The sequence below is a fragment of the Simochromis diagramma genome, unplaced genomic scaffold (genome assembly GCF_900408965.1).
Source record: "Simochromis diagramma unplaced genomic scaffold, fSimDia1.1 OVJJ01000685.1, whole genome shotgun sequence".
Classification (NCBI taxonomy): domain Eukaryota; kingdom Metazoa; phylum Chordata; class Actinopteri; order Cichliformes; family Cichlidae; genus Simochromis; species Simochromis diagramma.
In genome coordinates, this window is record NW_024387477.1 from 11,856,801 (window position 1) to 11,878,242 (window position 21,442).

Sequence of the window (21,442 nt, forward strand, 5' to 3'; positions counted from 1 at the left end):
CTCACAAGGACGTCCTTCAACTGCTTATGGCTGTACAGTTGCCACCAAATACAATCCTGGATGATACTACACTTAGTAATTAACCAGTTTATGCGCAAAATGCTCTGTCCCTGAATTTTCTTAAGCTTTCCCATGACAGTGTGTGAGCCCTCACGATCCCTCTTGTATGTGCAATAAAATTGTGTATTTTAAACAAAATACTCTGCTGTCAACATATTTTGTGTTTCAAAAACAAACTGAATACCATAGCGGAGTAAATTAAGGTGCTTTCTTGCAAATCCTTTTTGATAAACATGGTATCAGCAGGGAAAATATGACAAGGACGCAAGACAGAAGGTTTTAAAGAGTCCACCATATGTCCTACTTGTAAAGTACTTACAATCAGAGTGTGCTCTCGACCCATGGTGATGACTGTCTGGTTGATGACCCGTAGCAGAGATACTACAATGTCTTGGATATGTTGGAAGGTGTCCCCCTGATAGCAAGTCAGAGTATAGGTGTATGGTGGAGGGGAAAGAGAAGCACAGAGAGAGGGATATGGAGAAAAACACAGAGATACACAGGAGATTGTTAGATTTTCTCAGATCAAAAGAAAAAAAAATAGATACACAGACAGATGCAGAGCAGCTCCTGCCCTTTTCAAACATTATTCACTCAGGCATAACTTTAGTACTACTTGTGGGGATACCCCAGAACTTCTTCTCTTCACAAAACTTAAGATTACTTGAGCATTTTATCTATGTAGGTGTTCTACCCTTGAATTAACTATGCTGAGCGTGAAAACAGCCAGAATTGCAGAGTACAAATCATGGCTATGGTTCTGAATGCACGGTGGACCAAACACTTGAAGAAAGAGAAAAAAAGTTTTCTGAATATAAAAGTTTAAAGTCTTTTAACTTTTCTGAAATGCCTCACCAGGACATTTACTTAATCATCCTCAGTATAGATGAATGAACTGCAAAAGGATTTTTGACACGTGAATGTAGACTTTTTCAGTGCAGACTTACTTTCCTATTCCTATATTTCCATTCCCTTTGAAGCCACTCCCCTGCCATGTTTCTTTTTCTTTTATCCTTCCAGAATTAAACAAAGGGGATAAAATGTTTTTAAGAGTCGATCTCTGTGCCCAGACCTGTTCAGGTCAGATGCCTGTTTAAACCTTAGAAAAAGTCTGCAGGTTTAAAGAACAAAAAGCTCAAAGCATAAATATTAAACTGACTCGATTCAAAGTGTCACAGTAATGTCAGCTCTCCTTTAATTGGTCTTGTTCCTACTTTATTCAGTGGACTAACTGCAGCTGGACTTGCAGGGTCATTTCTGACCTTGAAAAATAATATTACTTAACTTAAACACAGCCTTACAGTGAAAATTTTCCATCTATACATATTATCATAAAAGCACTTCAGATAGCACAAATTATTCAACTCTCAGTGTACATTTTACTTTATATACACTTCATGAAATATATACATTCTGGAGGGTGATTTTTAATGATGAGTGCAAAAAAAAAATGAAGTAGCAAAAACTGCAGTGCAACTCGAGGCTTTCTCTAGACTCCCAGTCAAACTTTGCAGCATTAAAAAGAATATTTACAGCCTGAAAAAAACATAAAAAAATCAGTTTGGGCCTCTATGGATATTTCCTCCTTTACACCAACTCTGAGTGGGGTCATTTTTTAAAAACTCATCCACCTGGATAATTGAGTTAGGGGCGCGGTTGTGTTGATTGACAGACGTTCTTGACACAAGCAGCTGGAGTCGAATGGCATTTGCTAAGTCTCATTCACTAGTTCACGTGTGTGTGTGTGTGTGTGTGTGTGTGTGTGTGTGTGTGTGTGTGTGTGTGTGTGTGTGTGTGTGTGCATGCGTGTATAGCTTGCTGTACTTTCCAGATTCTCCCATAAGCTTGCTTATGGGAGAGTGAAACTATGCCCATCTATTACTGTGTACAGAAAAAAAACCTTCAGACTGCAAGTTAAGAGAAATGCATACCAAACAGGAAAAAGGCATCTCTTGAAAGCATATATGTATATGTAAAATATCTAATCTCATTATGGATCCAGTGCATGTACACAGGGAAAAAAGAAAAATAGGGACACACACAAGCACACTCTGCCACAGTAAAGGCGGTCAATGGACGCTGACTCAGACTTGCCTGGGGGTAGTAACTCACCAATGAAGCATCGGCTACATTCAGACACACCTTAGTACTAATACTGCAGGGTGCATCTGTGTGTGTGTGTGTTTTTAAGCCCTTGTTAGTCCCAGTGTGTGTGTGTCAGTTTGTTTGTGTACGTGTGTGTTTATTTTGTGTGTATATTCCTTTATGAGGCGTTCAGCAAAGCATGAAAAGAAGAGGGAGGGTACAAAAATAACAGAGGAAGGTAAAAAAAATTAAATAAGTCAGCTTCAAAGTTTTATCAGTGCAGCTGTGTGCATGTGCAATGGCCTGATGGCAGCAGGGTCTGATGAGAATCAGGTAGATATGATTGTAACACATGAAATGCGCTGACTCACAGCCAGAGGACATAGACAAAATAAACAACTGTCTAAATGTGTGTATGTCATCTTGCATACTATTTCCATCTACCTCACACACACACTCATATAGTAAAACTGAGGCGCAGCTGTGGATCTTAAATAAGCTTAAATCTTTTTAGCTCACTGTAGGTATTTTGGTCCCCTGGAAAGGGTTTCTCAGAACAGGAAGCTGAAAGATGAGAGTCACAAATGCTCCTTTCTTCTTCTAAAGTTTCATTTCTGTTTATCTCCAACTGTAGCCAGCTGGTTTATCTTCTCCCCGAGCAACTAGATATAAACTGAAAACACTGATTTGCCGTTATAGAACAGAAAAAAAGCAACATTATCATATACAAAAGTTACTTGTGAATACATTCAATGCAAAATCTTCCGGAGATATGAGCATATGTCTATAGTGACATCTTCTCTTCTATCTCCACTCCTCAACCTGTATTTCTCCCCCTCTCTTTGGTTCGAAGACATCTGTTGTGTGACAATTTAATCAGGTACCACCCAGAGCGAGGAAGACAGAAGGGTGAAAAACAAAGGAGACAAGGAGCAGAAAAGTAGAGAGAAGGAGGCAAAACCCATCTCCTATCACCTCTTCCTCCTCTACTTCTGTTGTTTTTCTTAGATCTTGCACCTGTTTTCTGTCTCCTATGACTATTTTTTCATTGTAAAACACGGTTGACACATTATCTATGAAATCACTGTGTGTTTAGTTGTTAATCCTCTGTTTTCATATTGTTTGTTCAGCCTCTCTGCATGCCCATAAACAGTGCTCAGCCTCAAACAATAACGTCATTCTATAGCAAACTTTTTTGTCCTTGTGTAGTTTGATGGAAAAACGCTATGAGGCTGTGCGTCACTGGTTTTGTGATCCAGACAAGACCGAATTTCAACTTGTCATGTCCTTTCAACACTCTGTCACCACCTGCATTTGTTTTCATATCTCAACCACCGCAAATTCATCTCATCAAATTCACTCCACTCCACTTCATTCATTAACTTGCTCTCTTCTCTCACTATCTGTCTTCCACTGGCACATGCTTCATTAGCGCATCCAAATAAATAGAGCCAAAAAAGGCATACCTTCACTTCAAAGACTCAGCATGCTGTCAACAACTTGCAGAAGCAATTAAAAAGCCTTGAGCTAGATGCTGGTGATCTATTTGTTTTACATTTATATATGTGTGTGTGCGTCTGCGTGTTTATACAGTATTAAGTGTTGAACTAAAGAGCTAACTGCATTTTGTTTCAACATACAAACATGCAGCAACACGTGCAAACCAAAATCAAATAAATTCTAATTGGTCAAGGCTAGCTTCATTGCATGAGAGGATGGCTGGAGACAAAACAGCTTATTGTTTTTCTGTAGACTCAACTGGGATGAAACAGAGCTCCGGGCTAGTTTCAATTTATCCAATTAGCGAGGAGATCCAGTAAAAAGAGACAAAGGAAATTTCGTCTAATTTGTGGACTGGATCATTTTTACACTCACATTTCTGCAAAGATGATGGAGGTAAGATAGACAAATTTTCCGACAAAATGATACCCCGTAGGTTCAGTGTCTCATCAGATTCTGCTGAACTGTCTGCTTGGCCTAAAACAATCTTTACTATAAATGAAGATTGTACATTTCTACCTGGCCTTTCACCTTTCGATATATGTTTATTGTCTCTACATAAACTCTGGAGTTATTGATGGTTCCAAAGATTAGGTCAAGTCACTTGAGTGAAATGAGGATCTGATTTTTGTTTCCCACTGACATTTGATTGTATCTGTGGGAAACTGGGACTGCTGTTATGAAGGGTAATTATTGCTACAGCATATTTGCTACAATTACACAGAAATCATCAAAATGAAAGAAACAAGAAAACTGGGAAGCGAGTAGCAACCTAGAGAGATTGGACAGAAAAAACTCTGTAATGGCTTGAGGCTGTGGGACTTGGCTGTATACGAAGTCACACAGAACAACAAGTGTGGGAAAAGACCAGCTGCATAAAGATTAAATGAACTGTACCCTTAATCCTCTCCACAAATGAGAGATGAGATCAGCGTTTTATATAAATGGTTGCGTTGTGTCTCACCACATTGTTCCTGCTGAGGACTTCGAGGATGTTGTTGAGGAGCTCCAAACTGTTTTTCCTCTCATCGTGTGGGCCGTCAGCCATTGTGACCAGTGCCCCACTCAGCTCCCGCAACATCAGGGGTAACAACACATCACGGCATTCTGTAGGAACAAAAGGCAAAGAGTATAAGTAAGAGCACAACACTAAACACGGTGGCCAAAGACAGATAGTTTAAAGCAACAGAAAACATAAAGGAAAATCAGCATAATGCAGGATATGGCAGGAAGATTGTTAAAAATTTAGTCCTTTGGGGTTTTAAACTGTTTACATTTATATATATCAAAAGACAGACCATAAAAATTTACTTCAGTGTTATTCCTCTCTGAAAAACCAATCAAACACCTGTGGAGACTGCTGCAGCCACACAGCAATGAGTAATGATGCCACTGGACCGTGGAGAAGAAATTCAAACCTCACCCCAGACTGAACAGTGGAGTGATATCAATCAAGTGTCGATTTACAGTTCAGTGCACTGCTTTGTTGGATACACAGTCAACACATCAATCACCGAACTATTATTTTCTCTTTCCCATTTTTCTGACGAATCCAAATCTTTGATTCCAAATACAATGGAATGAATTAAACACATTAAATCTACCAACATTTGAGCAGCAAGAGCGTTAAAACAGTCACTAGTCTTATAACAGTATGCACTCACATCTGTGCCTAATCATACATCTCTCGCAGCTCTTCTCTGGCAGTTGTCCAAAGTCATTTTGGGATTTATAGGGAACTACAAAAGTAGCAATGTATTGCAGTGGAAAATGAAGCAAAAAGAAATGTGAATAGATAAAACAAGGTTTTACTACACTTAACAAAGCAGTAAACAACACATTTTCTTGAAATCTATTAGTCTAAGATTATTCAAGGATACAATTTGTCAGTAAACTTGGTGGGTTTTTGTCCTGCTAGAAAATACAAATTTTCTGCCTTTTGATGTTTTAATGGTGAGGCCGATGGCAGGACCAAGAATGCTGTAACAGATAAATACAAGTACTGACTATTAAAGGATCAAACCAGTTATTTCCCATGAGCAACCAGCCACATTTTTCTATCAGGATTACACAGAAACTAAAAGATCAACTTTCTTGAAACCTGACAGAAAGAAAGAAGAAAGGCCAAAGTGTGAAGACATGAAATTCTAGTGTGGATTTGGACCATGTTCTTTACAGACTGCACAGCCTCTTTTAGACTAATAGAAGACAGACTTTAAAATGTAATTCCTGCTTTTCAATGAATTTGCAAAGATTTTACTGAATTAAATAGTAAGGTGATTCACCTTAAAATTCATTGCTATGCCTTGGAAAACTTGCTTTTACTACACACAGGTATGCAGATAAGAACCTTGTATGGAAATATATGGTCTACATTCAATTTCTTTTAAGCTCTCAGAGCTGCTATTGTGTAGTGCCTAGAGACCAACTGTAGCATTAAGCCTTTGTATTGTCAAGGGTGAAGCGACAGGAAAATGAACTTAATTTGGGATTTTCTCACTGTGAGCCAATGTTGCTGAACCTTGGCATTTAGTACCTAAATGAAGAAGTATTTAGAGGTCATGAGGCAAGTTTACCTGAAGTAATTTGAAAAAGCAAAAAAAAACAAACAAAAAAAACAACCCAATTTTTATTATGCAAAAGCTATGAGGAGGAAGTAATGAGTCTCAAGTTCCTAAGCTGAATTTGATAGTGTACCAAAGTGAACTGAAACCAATGATCCCTTCACAGGTATGAAAAAAGAACCATTTCCATTAATAATGAAATCCATCCATCCATTTTATTAACTGCTTATTCTGCATAGGGTCACGAGGGGGGCTGATCCTATCTCAGCTGACAAAGGGCAAAAAGCAATAGTTAAGGTGATAATGAAATGCCTGTCCATAATAGAAGCTGGACCCACACAGGTCATCAGCAGAAATGACTGGTAAGGTTCCTCTAAGGAGGGAATCCTTCAGGAATTCACCTCTAATACTTTTTGAAGCCAGTAAAAGTTAGGCAAACCACCTTGTAGTCAGAGTTAAATAAATGTTTAACCATTAATTGCCGGTATTTAAGAAAACTGCCACCCTACTGGAATCTAACATAAACTGATCCTATCTATTTCTCTGCTTAAATACTTTGACCTCACCCTTTCTTGTCTTTTCTGCATCCATCTTTTTGCCCCCCACCACCTCCACTCCATCCCTCTCTTTGTAGCTGCAGGTAGACAGAGCCCATTAAAAGCTCATTTGGGCTGATGCTCGTTAGTTCCATTAATAACTGAGCTAAGCCTTATAGGCCTGCTGAGTGGATCCTCATCCCAACACTCACTTTATCACACAAACATGAAGAGAGGAAGGGGAATCAAAAAGGGAAAATGCATGCGTCACCGAATGCCCTCAATGACTCAAAGATGGAGGGAGGAGACTCCAGCCAAGAGTATTGTTGCTGTGCATCACTATATTCGAATGTGCCAAAACATTTAATATTTAAATTAGTGAATATGTAAAAATATCTGAACGAATAGATTTAATTTTTGAATCTGAAAGGAGATCTGCAGCTGTGTAAAGCATTTAATGAATAAATGAATAACATTTGCACAAATAATTTCCAGTTTGTGAGTGCATTAAGACAATCTGCATATAGGTTTGGAGACGCAGAGCAGAGTTTTGCAGTTACAAATCAGTCTGTTTGTGGCTAAAAGAAAAAGAAAAGAAAAAGCTTGTGTCACAAAAAATGAAACAGGATGGCCTAACGGCTTGTGTTGGCTTTTAGAAAGGTGGAGGATGGTGGTTTAGATTCTGTGAGCATTGCATTTTAGCAACCCTGCTAAATCTGTTTAATCCATCAAAGCAGAAACTCATCATCTTTGTCCTTTCAGACAGCGAAAACAATGAGTTGTGTTTTATAGCAGAAAGGTTGTGTGATCTGGCTTGGGAATTAATCCATCTGCCTTCTGGCTTGGATCTAACATTAAACCAGTGGACCTGTGCACTTTACTCCCTGGTGAAATAACCCCAAAGCCACCTGCTGCTTTATTGATCTAACAAATGAACCCAGTTGATATTTTGGGTGGAACATGTTCTCAGGAGAGAACGTGAAATGGCGAGAAGATGAGGTGGGAGGCGTTCATAGAGTAACCTGTGTTGCATTACTTTGACATGTCCCATTATGGAAACACAACCAACACAGCAAGTTTTGAGGCGTAAGCCAACCCTGACCCAGGGCTGTGAAGGACAAAGGAAGTGACTAACTCGACTTAGAGCACACTGAGTAGTTTTGTATAGTATGCTGGCTTTTTATTTGTACATTATATATTTTTTTAAATTTTTCTAATACATCTGTAATTTATTCTGTTCTAAATAATTAATTAACCTGGCCCTTGTGCTGCAGTAATTTACCCAGAATTTGAGCAGTGTGTAACTAATAAAGTCTATCTCTGTTTAAATAACATACTTGTAGCCAAAAAAAGATGGTGCAGTGATTAATACTGTCACACAGGAGAAAGGTTCTGGGTTCAAATCTTGGAGTTTGCATGCTCTCCCTGTGGTTGCCTGGGGCTTCTCTGGGTTGTCTGGTTTCCTCTCAAAGTCCAAAGACATGCAATGCATGCTCGGTTAACTGTTGAATCCAAGTTAACAGTCTTGGATGTAATGTGATGTGATGTAGATAAAGTGGTAAGTGTTGTTTTTAGTGTAGAGTGCTTGGATTGTATCTATTATTATAGGATATACTCTACAATATAAAGTGACTACAGGCGACTGTTGTTGTGTTTTGGCGCTATATAAATAAAACTGAATTGTACTGAATTGAACTGAATTGAATTGAATTGAACTGAGTGGCCAATAAGAACATAAAAGCACTGCACAGTCCATTTTCAGTGTAGTTTAAAGCAAATACAAAAGCTGGAAAAAAGGAGAAGAAAAAAAGGAGTAAAAGTCAGGCTGAAAAGCTTCAAAAATTTGAAAAAGTTAGACTGAAAATCACTATTCTTAAGTTCAGTTCAGTCTATAACTACTACTACTACTAAGCACTTGTGAACGTCTTAAGTTCTGTATATAACACTTTATATTCAGCCAAGTATTTTAAAATTCACCCCAAGCTGAAAAGAAATATAGCCTTTTGAAATAAGATGGTTCTTTTTGATACACCCTGAACAAAATCTGCAAAACCTATGCTGAGCTCGTGTATGCAGAGCCATTTCAGTGAGCAGCTATGTCCCATCTTAAAATTCATAAAACTGATAAATAAGAGTACCATAATAGCTTGCTCTTCTGTGGCATCCTTTGATAGATCTGTGAGTGACAATTATCTGTTTTTATTTTACTTTCTTTTCAAATCACGTATAGAACTTTTTAATGCAAGCATATAAATGAAGTACACGCTGCCTTAGTTATGGTCCTTCAGACTGTGTGCCTGATAGTCTTCAATCACCGATGCAGAGCAGTGCCTTTAACTTTGCAGGTATTTCTTTTTTACCTTGCTTGGCCTGGAATAACATCAGGAATGTTAATATCTGCTGCCTCTGTCGGAACAGCAGCTCTCTCAGAGACTTCTTTGAACTACATTTTGGTCCTCGGGGCCTCCAGTCTTGTAAGAACATCAGTGACCATGGGGTGCAGCTCCAGGTCTAGGCCATTCTTTAACAGGGCATTTAAAATAATGGCTATTTACTGTTAAAAAAACACTTTGTCTAGGTTTCTGACCTAACACTCTGACCCTGAAGGAAAACGTTTGTCTTCATACCTACAAAACCTTCCTTTTATGCTAATGAGGCTCAGATTGGTGGTACAATCAAGGTTCAGGTTCAAGGTTCTTTATTTGTCACATGCATAGTTATACAAGTATAACACACAGTGAAATGTAGCCTGACACGCTCCTCGACATGTGCAAAAATGGGGGGGGGGGGTAGAGGAAGAACATTTTTTTATATATATATATATATATATATATATATATATAGTATATACATTGGGTGAATGTGCAGTAGTAGCAGCAAGCAGGTGAATTCTGTACATTAATATGAATAGACATCTGACTATTTTACAGAATAGACAATATAAACATATTTAAAATTAAAGGAATTTGGAATGTACATTGTTCCTTGGTTTAGAGTGTCTGGAAGAGAGTCCTGTCTCAGTCAATCAAACATCATGGAACATTCCTGTCTTTCTTCTAAGTTTTATTTAAGCTACCTGATATTTTTAGTGGATAAAGTTTCTTGGCAAAAAAACCCCCAAAGGCCTCAAGAGTCTATGACTATGACTATCTTCTATTATCATTGGTCTTAGAGTACTTTTCTACCATAGTACAGTTTCTAATGCAAAGTGTCTTAATTCAGTTTATTCCACTTCCACTTCTGTAGCTCTGTCACTACTGTTTGTAATCAATTAATTATAAACCAATCATCCAGTCTGTCTCGTTGCCAGCTCTGTATTTCATTTAATCAATAGAAATACAGTAATGTGCAATTCTGAGCCTTTAGGGACTGTAAGTACATCTTTACATCTTTGTAGCTATCACAATGCGTTTAACTGCTCCCAAATCCATTTTGCTGCATGACAACAACTCTAAACATATTGCCGAAGCTGATGGAAACTGTCCTCAAACACAAGAAGGACAATGAGTTCCATAACAGATGCTATGCCTCATCTCAGCAACATGTAGTCAGTCTTGGATTACACAATACAAAAGCATATAAGACAACTCAAACCCACAGACCAACAGCGGTGGGTTTTCTTGAAACAAACTACTTGCTACCTAAAAAACTGTGTCCAACTGGTGGAAGTAAATAAAAAAATGTTAGGAATGAGGAAGAAAAGGCAAAAGAGAAAGAGAGAGAAAAAAACGTTGATTTCGTACTGAATCAGCGAGACTACAATGACTAAAACTAACATTGGTAAATGCAACAATGCTTGCACTTTAAAAACACACCTGTTATTTTACATTCAAGTGTCCTGTATGATTTAGTCGCATGTTGTAGCCTACAGTCCAACAACGCAATAAATCAATTCAGCCATGCTGTGAAAGAGAACTTTGCCAACAGGCACTGACAAACAAATGGAAATCAGGGTCTTGCGGCAAACACGGAGATGAATTTTAACCTTTTTCTAGCTTATTCATTCCCGTTTCCTGTATGATTTAGTTGCATGTTGTAAGTTGTAGCCTACAGTGCAACAATGCAATAAATCAGTTCCACCATGCTGTGGACGAGAGTCTCGCCAGCAGACACTGACAAACAAATGGAAATCAAGGTCTTGCAGAAAACATTGACATGAATTTTAACCTTTTTCTAGCCATCACACAAACCCATACACACAGGTGCTGCAGCACGACACGCAACATATTCCAAGCACACACCAGCACAGCTTCAAGTACTCATCTATATTCAATTCAAAATTTCTATTTATTCTAGCTATAATCTCAGGCTTTGATTATTTAATACCAATGGATGCCTGTGTGCCCAAGTGTGAATTGTCCTTTCTATGTATGGTTTGGTCCTTCACCACTATTTGATGTGTAAGCGCTTGAATGTCTTTGTGCCTGTGTGAAAGGGTGGTTATGTGTTCGCATTACAAAGTTCGTGAGAGCATACAAGCACCCGTGCTGGCATGCCACCACACGGAAAGCAGCTTTGATGGCTCAGCAGCCAGCTCATCCTTTCTCTTTTCCATTTTTCTCATTTGACAGTCAAACACAATAAACTATCGCACATGATAATGAGATGCCGTATAAGTTTCCAAGAGGCATGTAAATCAGAGTTTCCCTTCTCCTACTCTCGATCCTCTTTTTCTTTCCTCCTCTGGTTGTTGTACTGTGCTTGCAGGAAGATAGAGCGATAGAAAAGACGATAATGAGGTTTGGGGGCCCAACGACAAGTAAATCTTGCAAGCTGATAGGGGGCTGGGACGCGGCCAACTGTCTTCTCACTTGGTGATGACTAAATGTCTCTCTCGTGTCACTATGGGTGTTTCCTCTCATCCACTCTCCCTCCATCCTTCATTTGTATTCCACCCCCCTTCATCACTTTTCTTCTACTCCGTCTTTAAACCCCATTTCGAATTTACAGCTGTACATTTCCGTTGAGCGTATTTATGCTGTGCCTGTCTGTCCACACTTCCCTGTTTTTAATTACTGCCTCAATACACTGCGTTAGTAAAATATATTTGACATGCATGATTTAAAAAAGCTTTAAAAAAAAAATCTATCTCAAAATGGTTTAGTAGGACAGAATAAAAAAAAGCGGTGCTTAAGATTGCCTTGACTGTGTGAATGAGTGCTCTCCCAAAATTACAGGCCAATACGTTACAGATGATAAAGCACACTAGTGAGTGATGGTGATACACAGTGGTGAAGATGCCTGCAACTACAATTTTTTACTGTGATTTCTGCTATGAGGTTGATATAAATCACCCCAGAAAAAGTGCACAATCTCTCAGTAAAAGGGGTTTTCTTGAATATAATGACTATTCTTCAGGGTTTTCTCCAATTATACAGAACATATACACATAAAGATATCCCACTGTAGCAAAAAAGCCTTATTACACCAAGTATATGTTGGTATTTGCTGATTTGTCCAAAACGAAATGGGCATTTTTGTCATGTTTACCTGAAAAACAAAAACTTGCACCAAGTACAAGGATGCCATATACTAGATATTATCATGAGTTAATGCTTTGCGTGCTGTTTTGGGTTGCTGCTTTTATTTATTTATCCCTCTATTTCACACAGTCTGTTATTTTTCTCGTTCTTTCCACCTGTCTTAGTCACCCTCTATGAGTCACAGACTAATTGCCACCACTCAACTCTGCCTTCCTCCTCTGTTCCATATTCGATGTGACTATAAAATTGACTGACCAATTACTCTCTTGGTAGCATTAGTTGCTACACCATTTTGATCAATTTAACCAAAACAGATCAATGTAGATGAAAGCCTTGTGGTCAACTACCTCACTGCTTTGACTGATGGGCAGATTTATTCCCAGTGCCCTCTAATCAGAGAGTAATACATCACAAAGCTGCTGGCTCGAGCTAAGCCTATATCTGATCTTTGTTTTTAAATCCTGCTTTGTATTTGTTCAGATTATATTATAGTTTATCCAATTTACTCAAATGTTGCAATTCTTTGTCATGGTATCTTCAATGGCATCCACTTCTGCAGTTATTACTGATGCTATACAATAGCCCACAACTTCAATAGGGATCATTCAGTCTTAAATACTCCCAGAAACCTTCGAAATTTGGAAGGTTAGCAGTAAAGTGGAAACCCAATGATTTACAATACAATACTGCTCTGTCAGGTTCTCATCTGTAGTTAACAGTAACGCATGCTCACACAATGAATTATTAGTGTTCACAGAGTGTGTCCCTCTCCTGCCCTTGTATGCATTCAGTTTCCACTGAGATTATCCCACAGAAATAAGCATCAGAATATAAATGAGGCAGAGGGAGCCCTTGAGACAGAGGCATTTCCCAAAATGATTGAACTCCTTTCATTTTGCTCCATTAAATGTCATCCATCCCTTTTTTCCATGTGTCTCATTCACAAATTACCAACCGACAGCAGCTACCTCTTTCTCTGTCATTAACCTTTTGAACCATCGACCCAAGGCTCTACAATGACCACAGCTATTCTGGGTCAGCGTGTATAACAACAGTCAAAAATGGCTTGGCAGATGGCTCCTGCTCTCAAAAAGCCCAACACACATATTTATCCACACGCAGGCCACTCCTTCAGTTTACAAATCCAGTTTACATTGCTAATTCTCTACAGGCTTGACCGTCAGTCTTTGCTGGTTGGTTGCGGGCATTATCGCATTGCATTTAAAGTAAGCCGTGACACGAGACTTAATGTGATGTAGCAAAAGCTAATTTAACGTAACGCAGCATAAAATAATGCATTAGAGTATGACACAGGAGAAGAGAAGAGAAGAGAAGAGAAGAGAAGAGAAGAGAAGAGAAGAGAAGAGAAGAGAGAGAAATGCTGCAAACAAACACTTCATCTCATAAGAAGCAGAACTGAGAACAGTGCTTAGAGACAGCCTGACGGGACGGCAATATGACTATTATGTTTTTTTAATGTTGGCATGTCTTAATATATCTATGTAACTACAGATAAAGCATATGGAATCATTGGGGATTACTGGACCACCAAGCAAACGGTTTAAAAAAAATCAGTGTACTCACACACCTTAAGCTGCTGTAAGCCTGTGAAATTTAAACATTTAAGCTCAAACAGCTGTTTTGATAATGAAAGAAACGCAGCTTTTTCTGGTGCATTCAAACACCGGCTCACTTGCAGGTTAATCCTGTTACGTATATCTTATATAATCTTTTCACTACTGCTTTTAAATGAGACAGAGTTGTAGCCAGATCCTTCTTGGTCCCTTGACAACTTTGTCACTCAAACCTCTCTTAGAAACCAGAAGTATGAAACCACATTCAGCTATAACTGAGGCCTAATGTGACCTGTCCTTAATGCTGATTGACAGAGAGTGTAGGAACAACTGAGATCACTCAGCACTGATTAAACCCTGACGATAATAACTGTACAGTACATCAGTCTTCCATATTCATCAAGCTCTGACATGCATCCGTTAAGTAATCACAGCAGGAGAAATATAGACACGGGTGTGAACATTGCCAACAATACTGTATAATGCATGGCAGTATAATGCAAGCAATTTATGTAATGAGATTCCTGCCATTTGTAGAGATTGATACATTAAAATTAAAGAATGTATCATTTTAGGCACCACAGCACAGACAGCTTTCTGAGTTTTTGCACTATGGGTTATTTTTACACCCAGCTGTAACTGTTCTTCGCAGATGGCCATTACACTCAAATATATGGGCTTAATTTAATCTGTTTAATATATACTACAATATGAATGACATAACTTGTTTCAAGCTGTGCAGACAGAAGATGGAGAAAGCTGGAGAAATGAAGGTTTGGCTGAGAAAAAACGTGAAGGTTAGTGGACGGAATAAAGGACTTTGACCAGCTTTGGGAAATGAGTGGGCAAACAAAATGACAGGCTCATCCCCCTGTCCCTCTGCTCTTTGCTCTCCCTGATCTCTCATTGTTTTTTTTTTTCCTTTATCAGTGCTGATGCTCTCAATCTGTCACAGCGATTGCCTCATGGCATAATAATTTGACTAAATTGAGCCATAATGCGCCTTGTAAATTTAATTTTGTCTCAAAACCAGATTAACCCATATGACAGGATGCACATGTCTATCTATGCGCGTCTGCCAGCACGGGTATGTGCGCATTGTGCATGTTTGTGTGTGGATACACTATGTGCTTGCCAAGACCCTTAATCCCAGGAGCGTATGCTGAATAAATCAGAGGAGTATTTCTGAGTGGGAGAAAAAAAATCCCTATCCCTTCAAACACTGCCCATAGATTCAAAGAGTTAAGCACACATGGACAGACAACATCAGCAAGTTGAACACAATCGCACAACTAGATCTACACACAAGTATGCGTGTTCATTTACAACCAGGACTGGAGAAAAATTAATACATGTGACCATCTGACTGGTCTTCATCATAAATAATGCACTCTGCTTGATGCTTTACTTCTGCATTTAGCAGAATAAGTGCAGAATACAAAAACAGTGCATAAAAGTATTTTAAGTATTTCAGTATGGTAGTTAAAAACTACTAGACTTAGAGCAAAAAGTAATGAAATGTTTGATCAATTGTTTCTCTGTTATAACAATGATTCTTCTACTTGTGTAAAGCTTGTGTTTTTTCCATGAAGTGCTCCCACGTTTGTAAGAAGAATCCATTTGTGGGTTGAACAGCAGAGTAGAGTATGTAGGTTGTGCCAATGATAAACTTGCCAAATCTTCCTTGCTAATGCCAAACAGCTTATTCTGTGACCAACACAAGCGCATTGGCTGACTTGCAACAGATGAAGAATGGGATACCATCCCACTGCAGTGTGCACTGGTGACCAGCATGATGGAGAGGTGCCAGGCTGTTGTTACCATCTATGCTTCTTCCAAGTGCTATTGGGGTCCCCCGTTTGTTAAATTAATAAACTGTTACATTTTCAATATTGTTTCTTCAGACTTCAATCATCCGACTGAATAAACAACACCAAACAAGAGTCCTGTTTGGTGGGTCTGCTGCTCAACCCACAAATGCATTTTTCTTACCAGTGTGGGACCATTTAAGGGAAAATAAACAACAGTATAAGACTTATTACCAAGAAACATTTTACAGCAAATAAATTATTGACCAAACACAAATTTCCTTTCTTTTTGTGCTAAATTTAAAGCATACTTGCATTCCAGATTTTATGTTTTATAAAAAATAATAATAATAATAATAAAAAAATAAACCTCATCAGACTGGTCATTTCCACTAAGTGTCAAACATGAACAAGAACTGATCTCCTGTCACATTCATACACTCACACACCCACCATCCTTTCCCATCATCTGACCACTCTTACACTGAAGTGGTGTCAGCAGTGTGACATTTTTCCCTGGAGAGTGAGGTAGGTAGGTTTGCTCAGACAGTTAGGATTATTAAATATGTATTGCAGCACAGTGATAGGACACCACAGGCCATTAGGTATTATAAATATATAATTCAGCTCAGCTACATATTTCAGCGTCCTGGATAAATGGCACACTAGCATACAAGCCTCCTTATTAGCATCCCAATGCTAAAATGCATCTCAATTAGACTGAGTGTCAGGTCTCATTTGGTGAGGCAGGGATCGAGATGGAAAGGGCCAGTGTATAAATGACAGAATAAATGAAAGCGTTGTGCCAAAATATGGAGGAAAAGAAAGCAGCAGAGGAAAAGGGTATCACTGACCAACAGTTTGCAGATTTGCTGATATATTGATTGTGAGCTGGGCTTAAACTTTAATCATTTCTGGACTGTTTAATAGCAATGCAAGTGAAGTTACTGGTCTCACTAACTCTTTTTTCATTTTTATACTCTCCTAAACCCATTTTTTTCTCCTCTTGACACTACCATTCAACGGTGTGCTTAACTCTTTTTTTTCAACAAGCCATATCTCCTCCCTATTCCTCTGTCATCCATCTTTACCATTCTTTAGCTATCCTTCTCTGCCTGACCATCCTTTAGCAATAATCATGTCACCCTCTATCCTTTCTTTCTAGTCAACTTGTTAAATGCTCCTTGTGCTCCTTGAAAAATCTCTTCCTCGACCTTTCCTTTTAACTAGCCTCTCCACTACCTCTGCCTAAGTCCATCTCAACGTCGTCCAGCTAAACAGACATTTGCAGTTTAGAAAACATGGCAGTAATTAGAGAACTTTGTATGGCACAATTGATAGTATTTTGTCCCTCAAAAACTTAGCTCTTTTTCTCTGTATCACACTTTCTGTTTTCCTCCCCATCATGCCCCTACACTGCATTTGCTTTCACTTTGATCGCTTGTGTGACTCTGAGCATGTTGACAGCAAGCCAGAGGGCCAAACCTGTCACATCGTCCCCTGTGGAATCAATCATCTAACCCAGGATCAATACCAAAGAACCATATCCTCAACTGAATACCGACTCAGCTGACAGCAACGGACTATTCAAAAACAACATTCAAAGCAGTCCACACAACCACTTAGCATACACCACTGCACAAACACAGATTCGCAAACACACTCACACTCAGACACAGTCTCAGCTACTCTGAAACCAATGCATACAAATATATTTGCAGGTTGTGTATGAGAATGCTTCAGAGATGCTTCACAGGGAGCAATGTTCGTGATTCAAATACGTCTTTCCCAGCATGTCATCTAGCTTTTCTCAGTGTCACTAAGACTGATATCAGTTTCAAACTCACTCACTCACTGTCTGCCTCCAATTAATCAGTTTTTACTGCAGAGGTCTGATTATGGACCCATTTATTGAGTCTATATTACACAGCAGCACAACATAGGATCACACTCTATCCATCATCGAGCAGACCTCTGTAGGGGAATTTACCACTTATCAGCCCACTACAAGCGAATTAGACAGACATAATAGGGCTGAGCAGAGGCAGGGGGTTGAATGAGGCTAGTGCACAGTATGCGATCATCGATGTGTGGTACACTTTAAAGGAACAATACTGATAAAATGATATGTCCCCGGTAGGCATTTAAAATCTGGTGAAAATCATTTACGAATAGAGAAGGAATTGGGTAAAAAGTGACACATTAATGACAGTGACACTGCAGAGTTCTGCAAGGGCTTCCAGTTTTATCAGCTACAAACATAGAATATCACTTTTCCTTTAGCAGACAGCTGACATCGCCCGTGACATTAATATGTCTAGGACTCATCTTTCTCTCTATTCAGCACCAACACCTAGTGAGCTGTGAACAGTCAACTCATTTCAGTTTGCAATATAGCTTTTGGACATGGGATGTTCATTGGAATGTCAAAACCAAAATCCCCTCACATCGCACACCAGCCTCAAGATATTTTAATCTCTGTGAGACTGACTTGAAGTGACCTTTACCATCAGTGTATAAATACAAAAATCGGTGCCACTTGTGCTGATTGTAATAAGATGGTATCTGACTCGTGTCCATTGCACTGATTGCAATGTTAGTGTAGGTGAGCTTAGCAGGACTAAAATCATATGTTATAATATCAGCATCAAACAGCTACGTCGTTTCTTTGATCTCAACAGAAAATAGGCCACACAGAGAAGACTACCTGAGAAGCTAAACACAAAAATAAATCCTAACTAAGGCAGCTGATGATTTTAAGTTAGGCTTATTCTTTCATTTTGAAATCTATTGACAAAGAAATTCATAAGAGAATCGGACGACTATGAAAAATTCATGAAACTGTCAGTTTGATGTAACTAAAAAAAGGCTTCATCAGAACATGTGTCTTTATTGCAGTAAACCGAATAAATGCTCACAAACCCATTATGTCCTTTACCGTTTGGCTAATGCTTTTAATCTAAGTGCTTTACTGGATTGTCCCACAGGAAATGGAACATTACCCTTTCTGTATTACTGTGATCAAACCTTTAGTGCAAAGAGCACCCTCACTGGCCATAAAGTACAGTAGAAGCAGTCTGGTACAGTTGCTGAGCTAGAATTACTTACTGTATAATAGACCTTTTAACTTGATCACTACTGTTAAGTAAGAAGCAACGAATGCTTTATAGGATTTTGAAGGATTTCACTCAGAATGTATATGTGTATTTGTGATTCGCTCTTTACACAGCATGAAGTCTGCTGTTTGTTAGTAACTCAGTGCTGAAAACTGTTAATGGAAAAAATGATGCACCTTGTCTCTGGAAGAGCTGGCTGCTGACAATTTCAGTCATAGAGGCCACCTTTTGTTTCTGGAGTTTCTCAGGAGGAATGCAGGAGTAAAAGTCATGCAGCAACTGACTGCGGAGAGAAAATGACACAGAGGAAAATGAATAATCATAAAAGATTATCACATGGGGAACAGCAACTGGACACACAAAATATTCAGAAATTATATTTTTCCACATTTTATACATCTCACCAAGCATTATTAATTCACACAATGTAACTGCTTCAAAGATCAAAAGCAAAACCATCCCTGGTTTAGACACATCACCTTTAACATATAAAATATGCAACCTCTAGAAGCAGCAGTTGTATCACAGGGAAGAGCAGTGTATGCCGCATGGAAAACAAATGAGCTAAAGTCTGCACACATCTTAATGAAGACATGGGTTTGACTTATTCTCTGCCCCAAATTCAATTTTGGAATAATTAAATGGGCTGGTTGCAAGCCCTGACGCCACTTAGAAAGATTGAACGCTCAGAACATGGCAAACCCTCGGTCTCAATTTTTTGTCTGTATCTCACTTTGTCTCTGTCTCCTTGAATTATGCCACACAGGCTGCTGCAGCACTTTCAATAATGGCATAAAAGAAGAAAATGCAAACCTTCTGCTCCCAAACTAAACATAACACAAAGGTCCGTGTGACTTTTGATGTCCCCCAAGCTGGCACAGGAGCAGGCTCGAGTACAGAGGATTAGTGAAGTCCACTAATCATCTGGGCTGAATCTAATTAAAATCCAAAATGTCACTACATACTCTGTGGATATGCTGCAGATACCCTGAGTGACAAAACACATCCTTAGCAGACAATGTCTTCACTAGTACCACTGCACAGATCACACTGCAGGTGAGTTTACAAGGTGTAGAAATGTAACTATACAGGACACGATACAAAGCTTTGATGTCCACCTCGAGCAGCGTAATTGTAATTCATATGGCCTGCTTGTGGAAACTCTGCTCGAGGCGATCCTGATCAAGAATGCAAAGGGGACTTTACTTTCAAGTTCAGATGGCTGCGATATGTTTGTGGATATGTGTGTAAAGAATTGCACAAGACAGAATATAAAGGGTGAGTGAAGGGGTTTGGGATTGGGAGATAAAAAAAGGAAATGAATGACAAAAGACAGAATATGATAATATATGCCCTGACTTTTAACTCTGCCTCAACACTCATCTTTGTGTGTGAGGCAGGTGTTTAAGGTAGCACCTCTGTGACACTGTGTTGACATCGAGCCACTAGAGGGACTGAACTGGCAGATGCAGACAGTCCACGAGCTCAGACACGGACACACAAAACCCCACAGGTCACAGAAAGGTGAAAAGACAATATATGAGGATGGGAAGGTTTAAAAACGGAATGTGGCAAGACAAGAAAACATACTAACTGGTGAAGTATGCACACTGATTGTATGTTTCAGTTGGGTCAAGGAAAGGTTATGCCAGTCTTTCTAAGTCATTTTGTTCTTCAGGACTCTGAGAATAAAAGAGAAGGGGTTCAAATGGCTTTTGTTTGATGGTTCTGGTAAAATTGTCATTTCACTCAGGGGCACATAGATGAGAAGCAGAGTGTGTTGGAGTGTTTGTCCTTGTGTCCACGTCAGTTTGATGGGATTTTTATCACCTGATAAAGGAGGTAAGGTTTAACCATGATAGAATATGGGAGGAAATAGAAGAATAAGGGTCACTGAATAAAGCCAAGTGGAAAACGTGAGGTGAAAACGCTCATATATTCTCTCTGTAGGTGTGAACGAATAAGACCAAAGATAAAGTGCAAGTGTGTGCATGTCTCTCTGTTTGTGAGTTTAAGGATAAGCTTACCTGAGAAGCTTGGCATCAAATACTTTCTCCACATCTTGCAGGACTGTTGGCAGGTACTTCAGAGCAGCAACCTAACAACACACACATGCACACACACAACACGCAACAAGTAAATAGTGTTAAATTACTGTCTTGAAACCCTGTGCAAGGTGACTTTGCCATCAAACAGGCATTCTCCACATGTGTTTAAAGGGGGTGTTTCATTTTTCACTGGGCTCTTGTTTTTCTACCTAACTTTTTCTGATGTTTTCTGTTTGTATGTCTGTGTACGTGTAGGCACAGAGAATAAGAGGAAAACACTAAGCAGCAGAATACTGATGCAGTCAAAAACAGACTTTGAGAAGTGGGAGCATGAGGCGAAGGTGAGACATAGTGAGACAGGACATCTAGCAAAACAGAAGGAGCGGAAAAATGGTTCGGATAAAGATGAAAAGTATATAAAAACAATGTAATGAGGTGCACTAGGTTGTGAAGCGTGGATGCAGGGTGAGTGTATGTGATTACCCTGAGCAACAGTGTGGTGGTGTAGTCTGTTCTCATCAGATTGTTGATTGACTCAAAAAGCCTCCTCAGCGACTCCTCAAACTCTTCCTGCTCCTTCCCCTCGTACAGCCTAGAAGCGCAGAAAAACGTGAAAAGAGAAGACGGGAGACCGTGTCAGTAATTACAGAGGAATATGAATAGTGAAC

General features: G+C 39.1%; 1 protein-coding gene across 1 annotated transcript in view; it reads right to left on the bottom strand.

The window, feature by feature from the left end:
* LOC120723656 (dedicator of cytokinesis protein 2) overlaps positions 1-21,442 on the bottom strand; it is a 92,404-nt gene that overhangs the window by 48,345 nt on the left and 22,617 nt on the right. The window contains exons 22-26 of the mRNA XM_040015257.1: positions 21,258-21,366; positions 20,754-20,824; positions 18,903-19,009; positions 4,610-4,752; positions 380-475 (exon numbers count right to left, since the gene is read on the bottom strand). Coding sequence (XP_039871191.1) covers positions 380-475; positions 4,610-4,752; positions 18,903-19,009; positions 20,754-20,824; positions 21,258-21,366 — 526 coding nt within the window. The remainder of the gene's footprint in view (positions 1-379; positions 476-4,609; positions 4,753-18,902; positions 19,010-20,753; positions 20,825-21,257; positions 21,367-21,442) is intronic.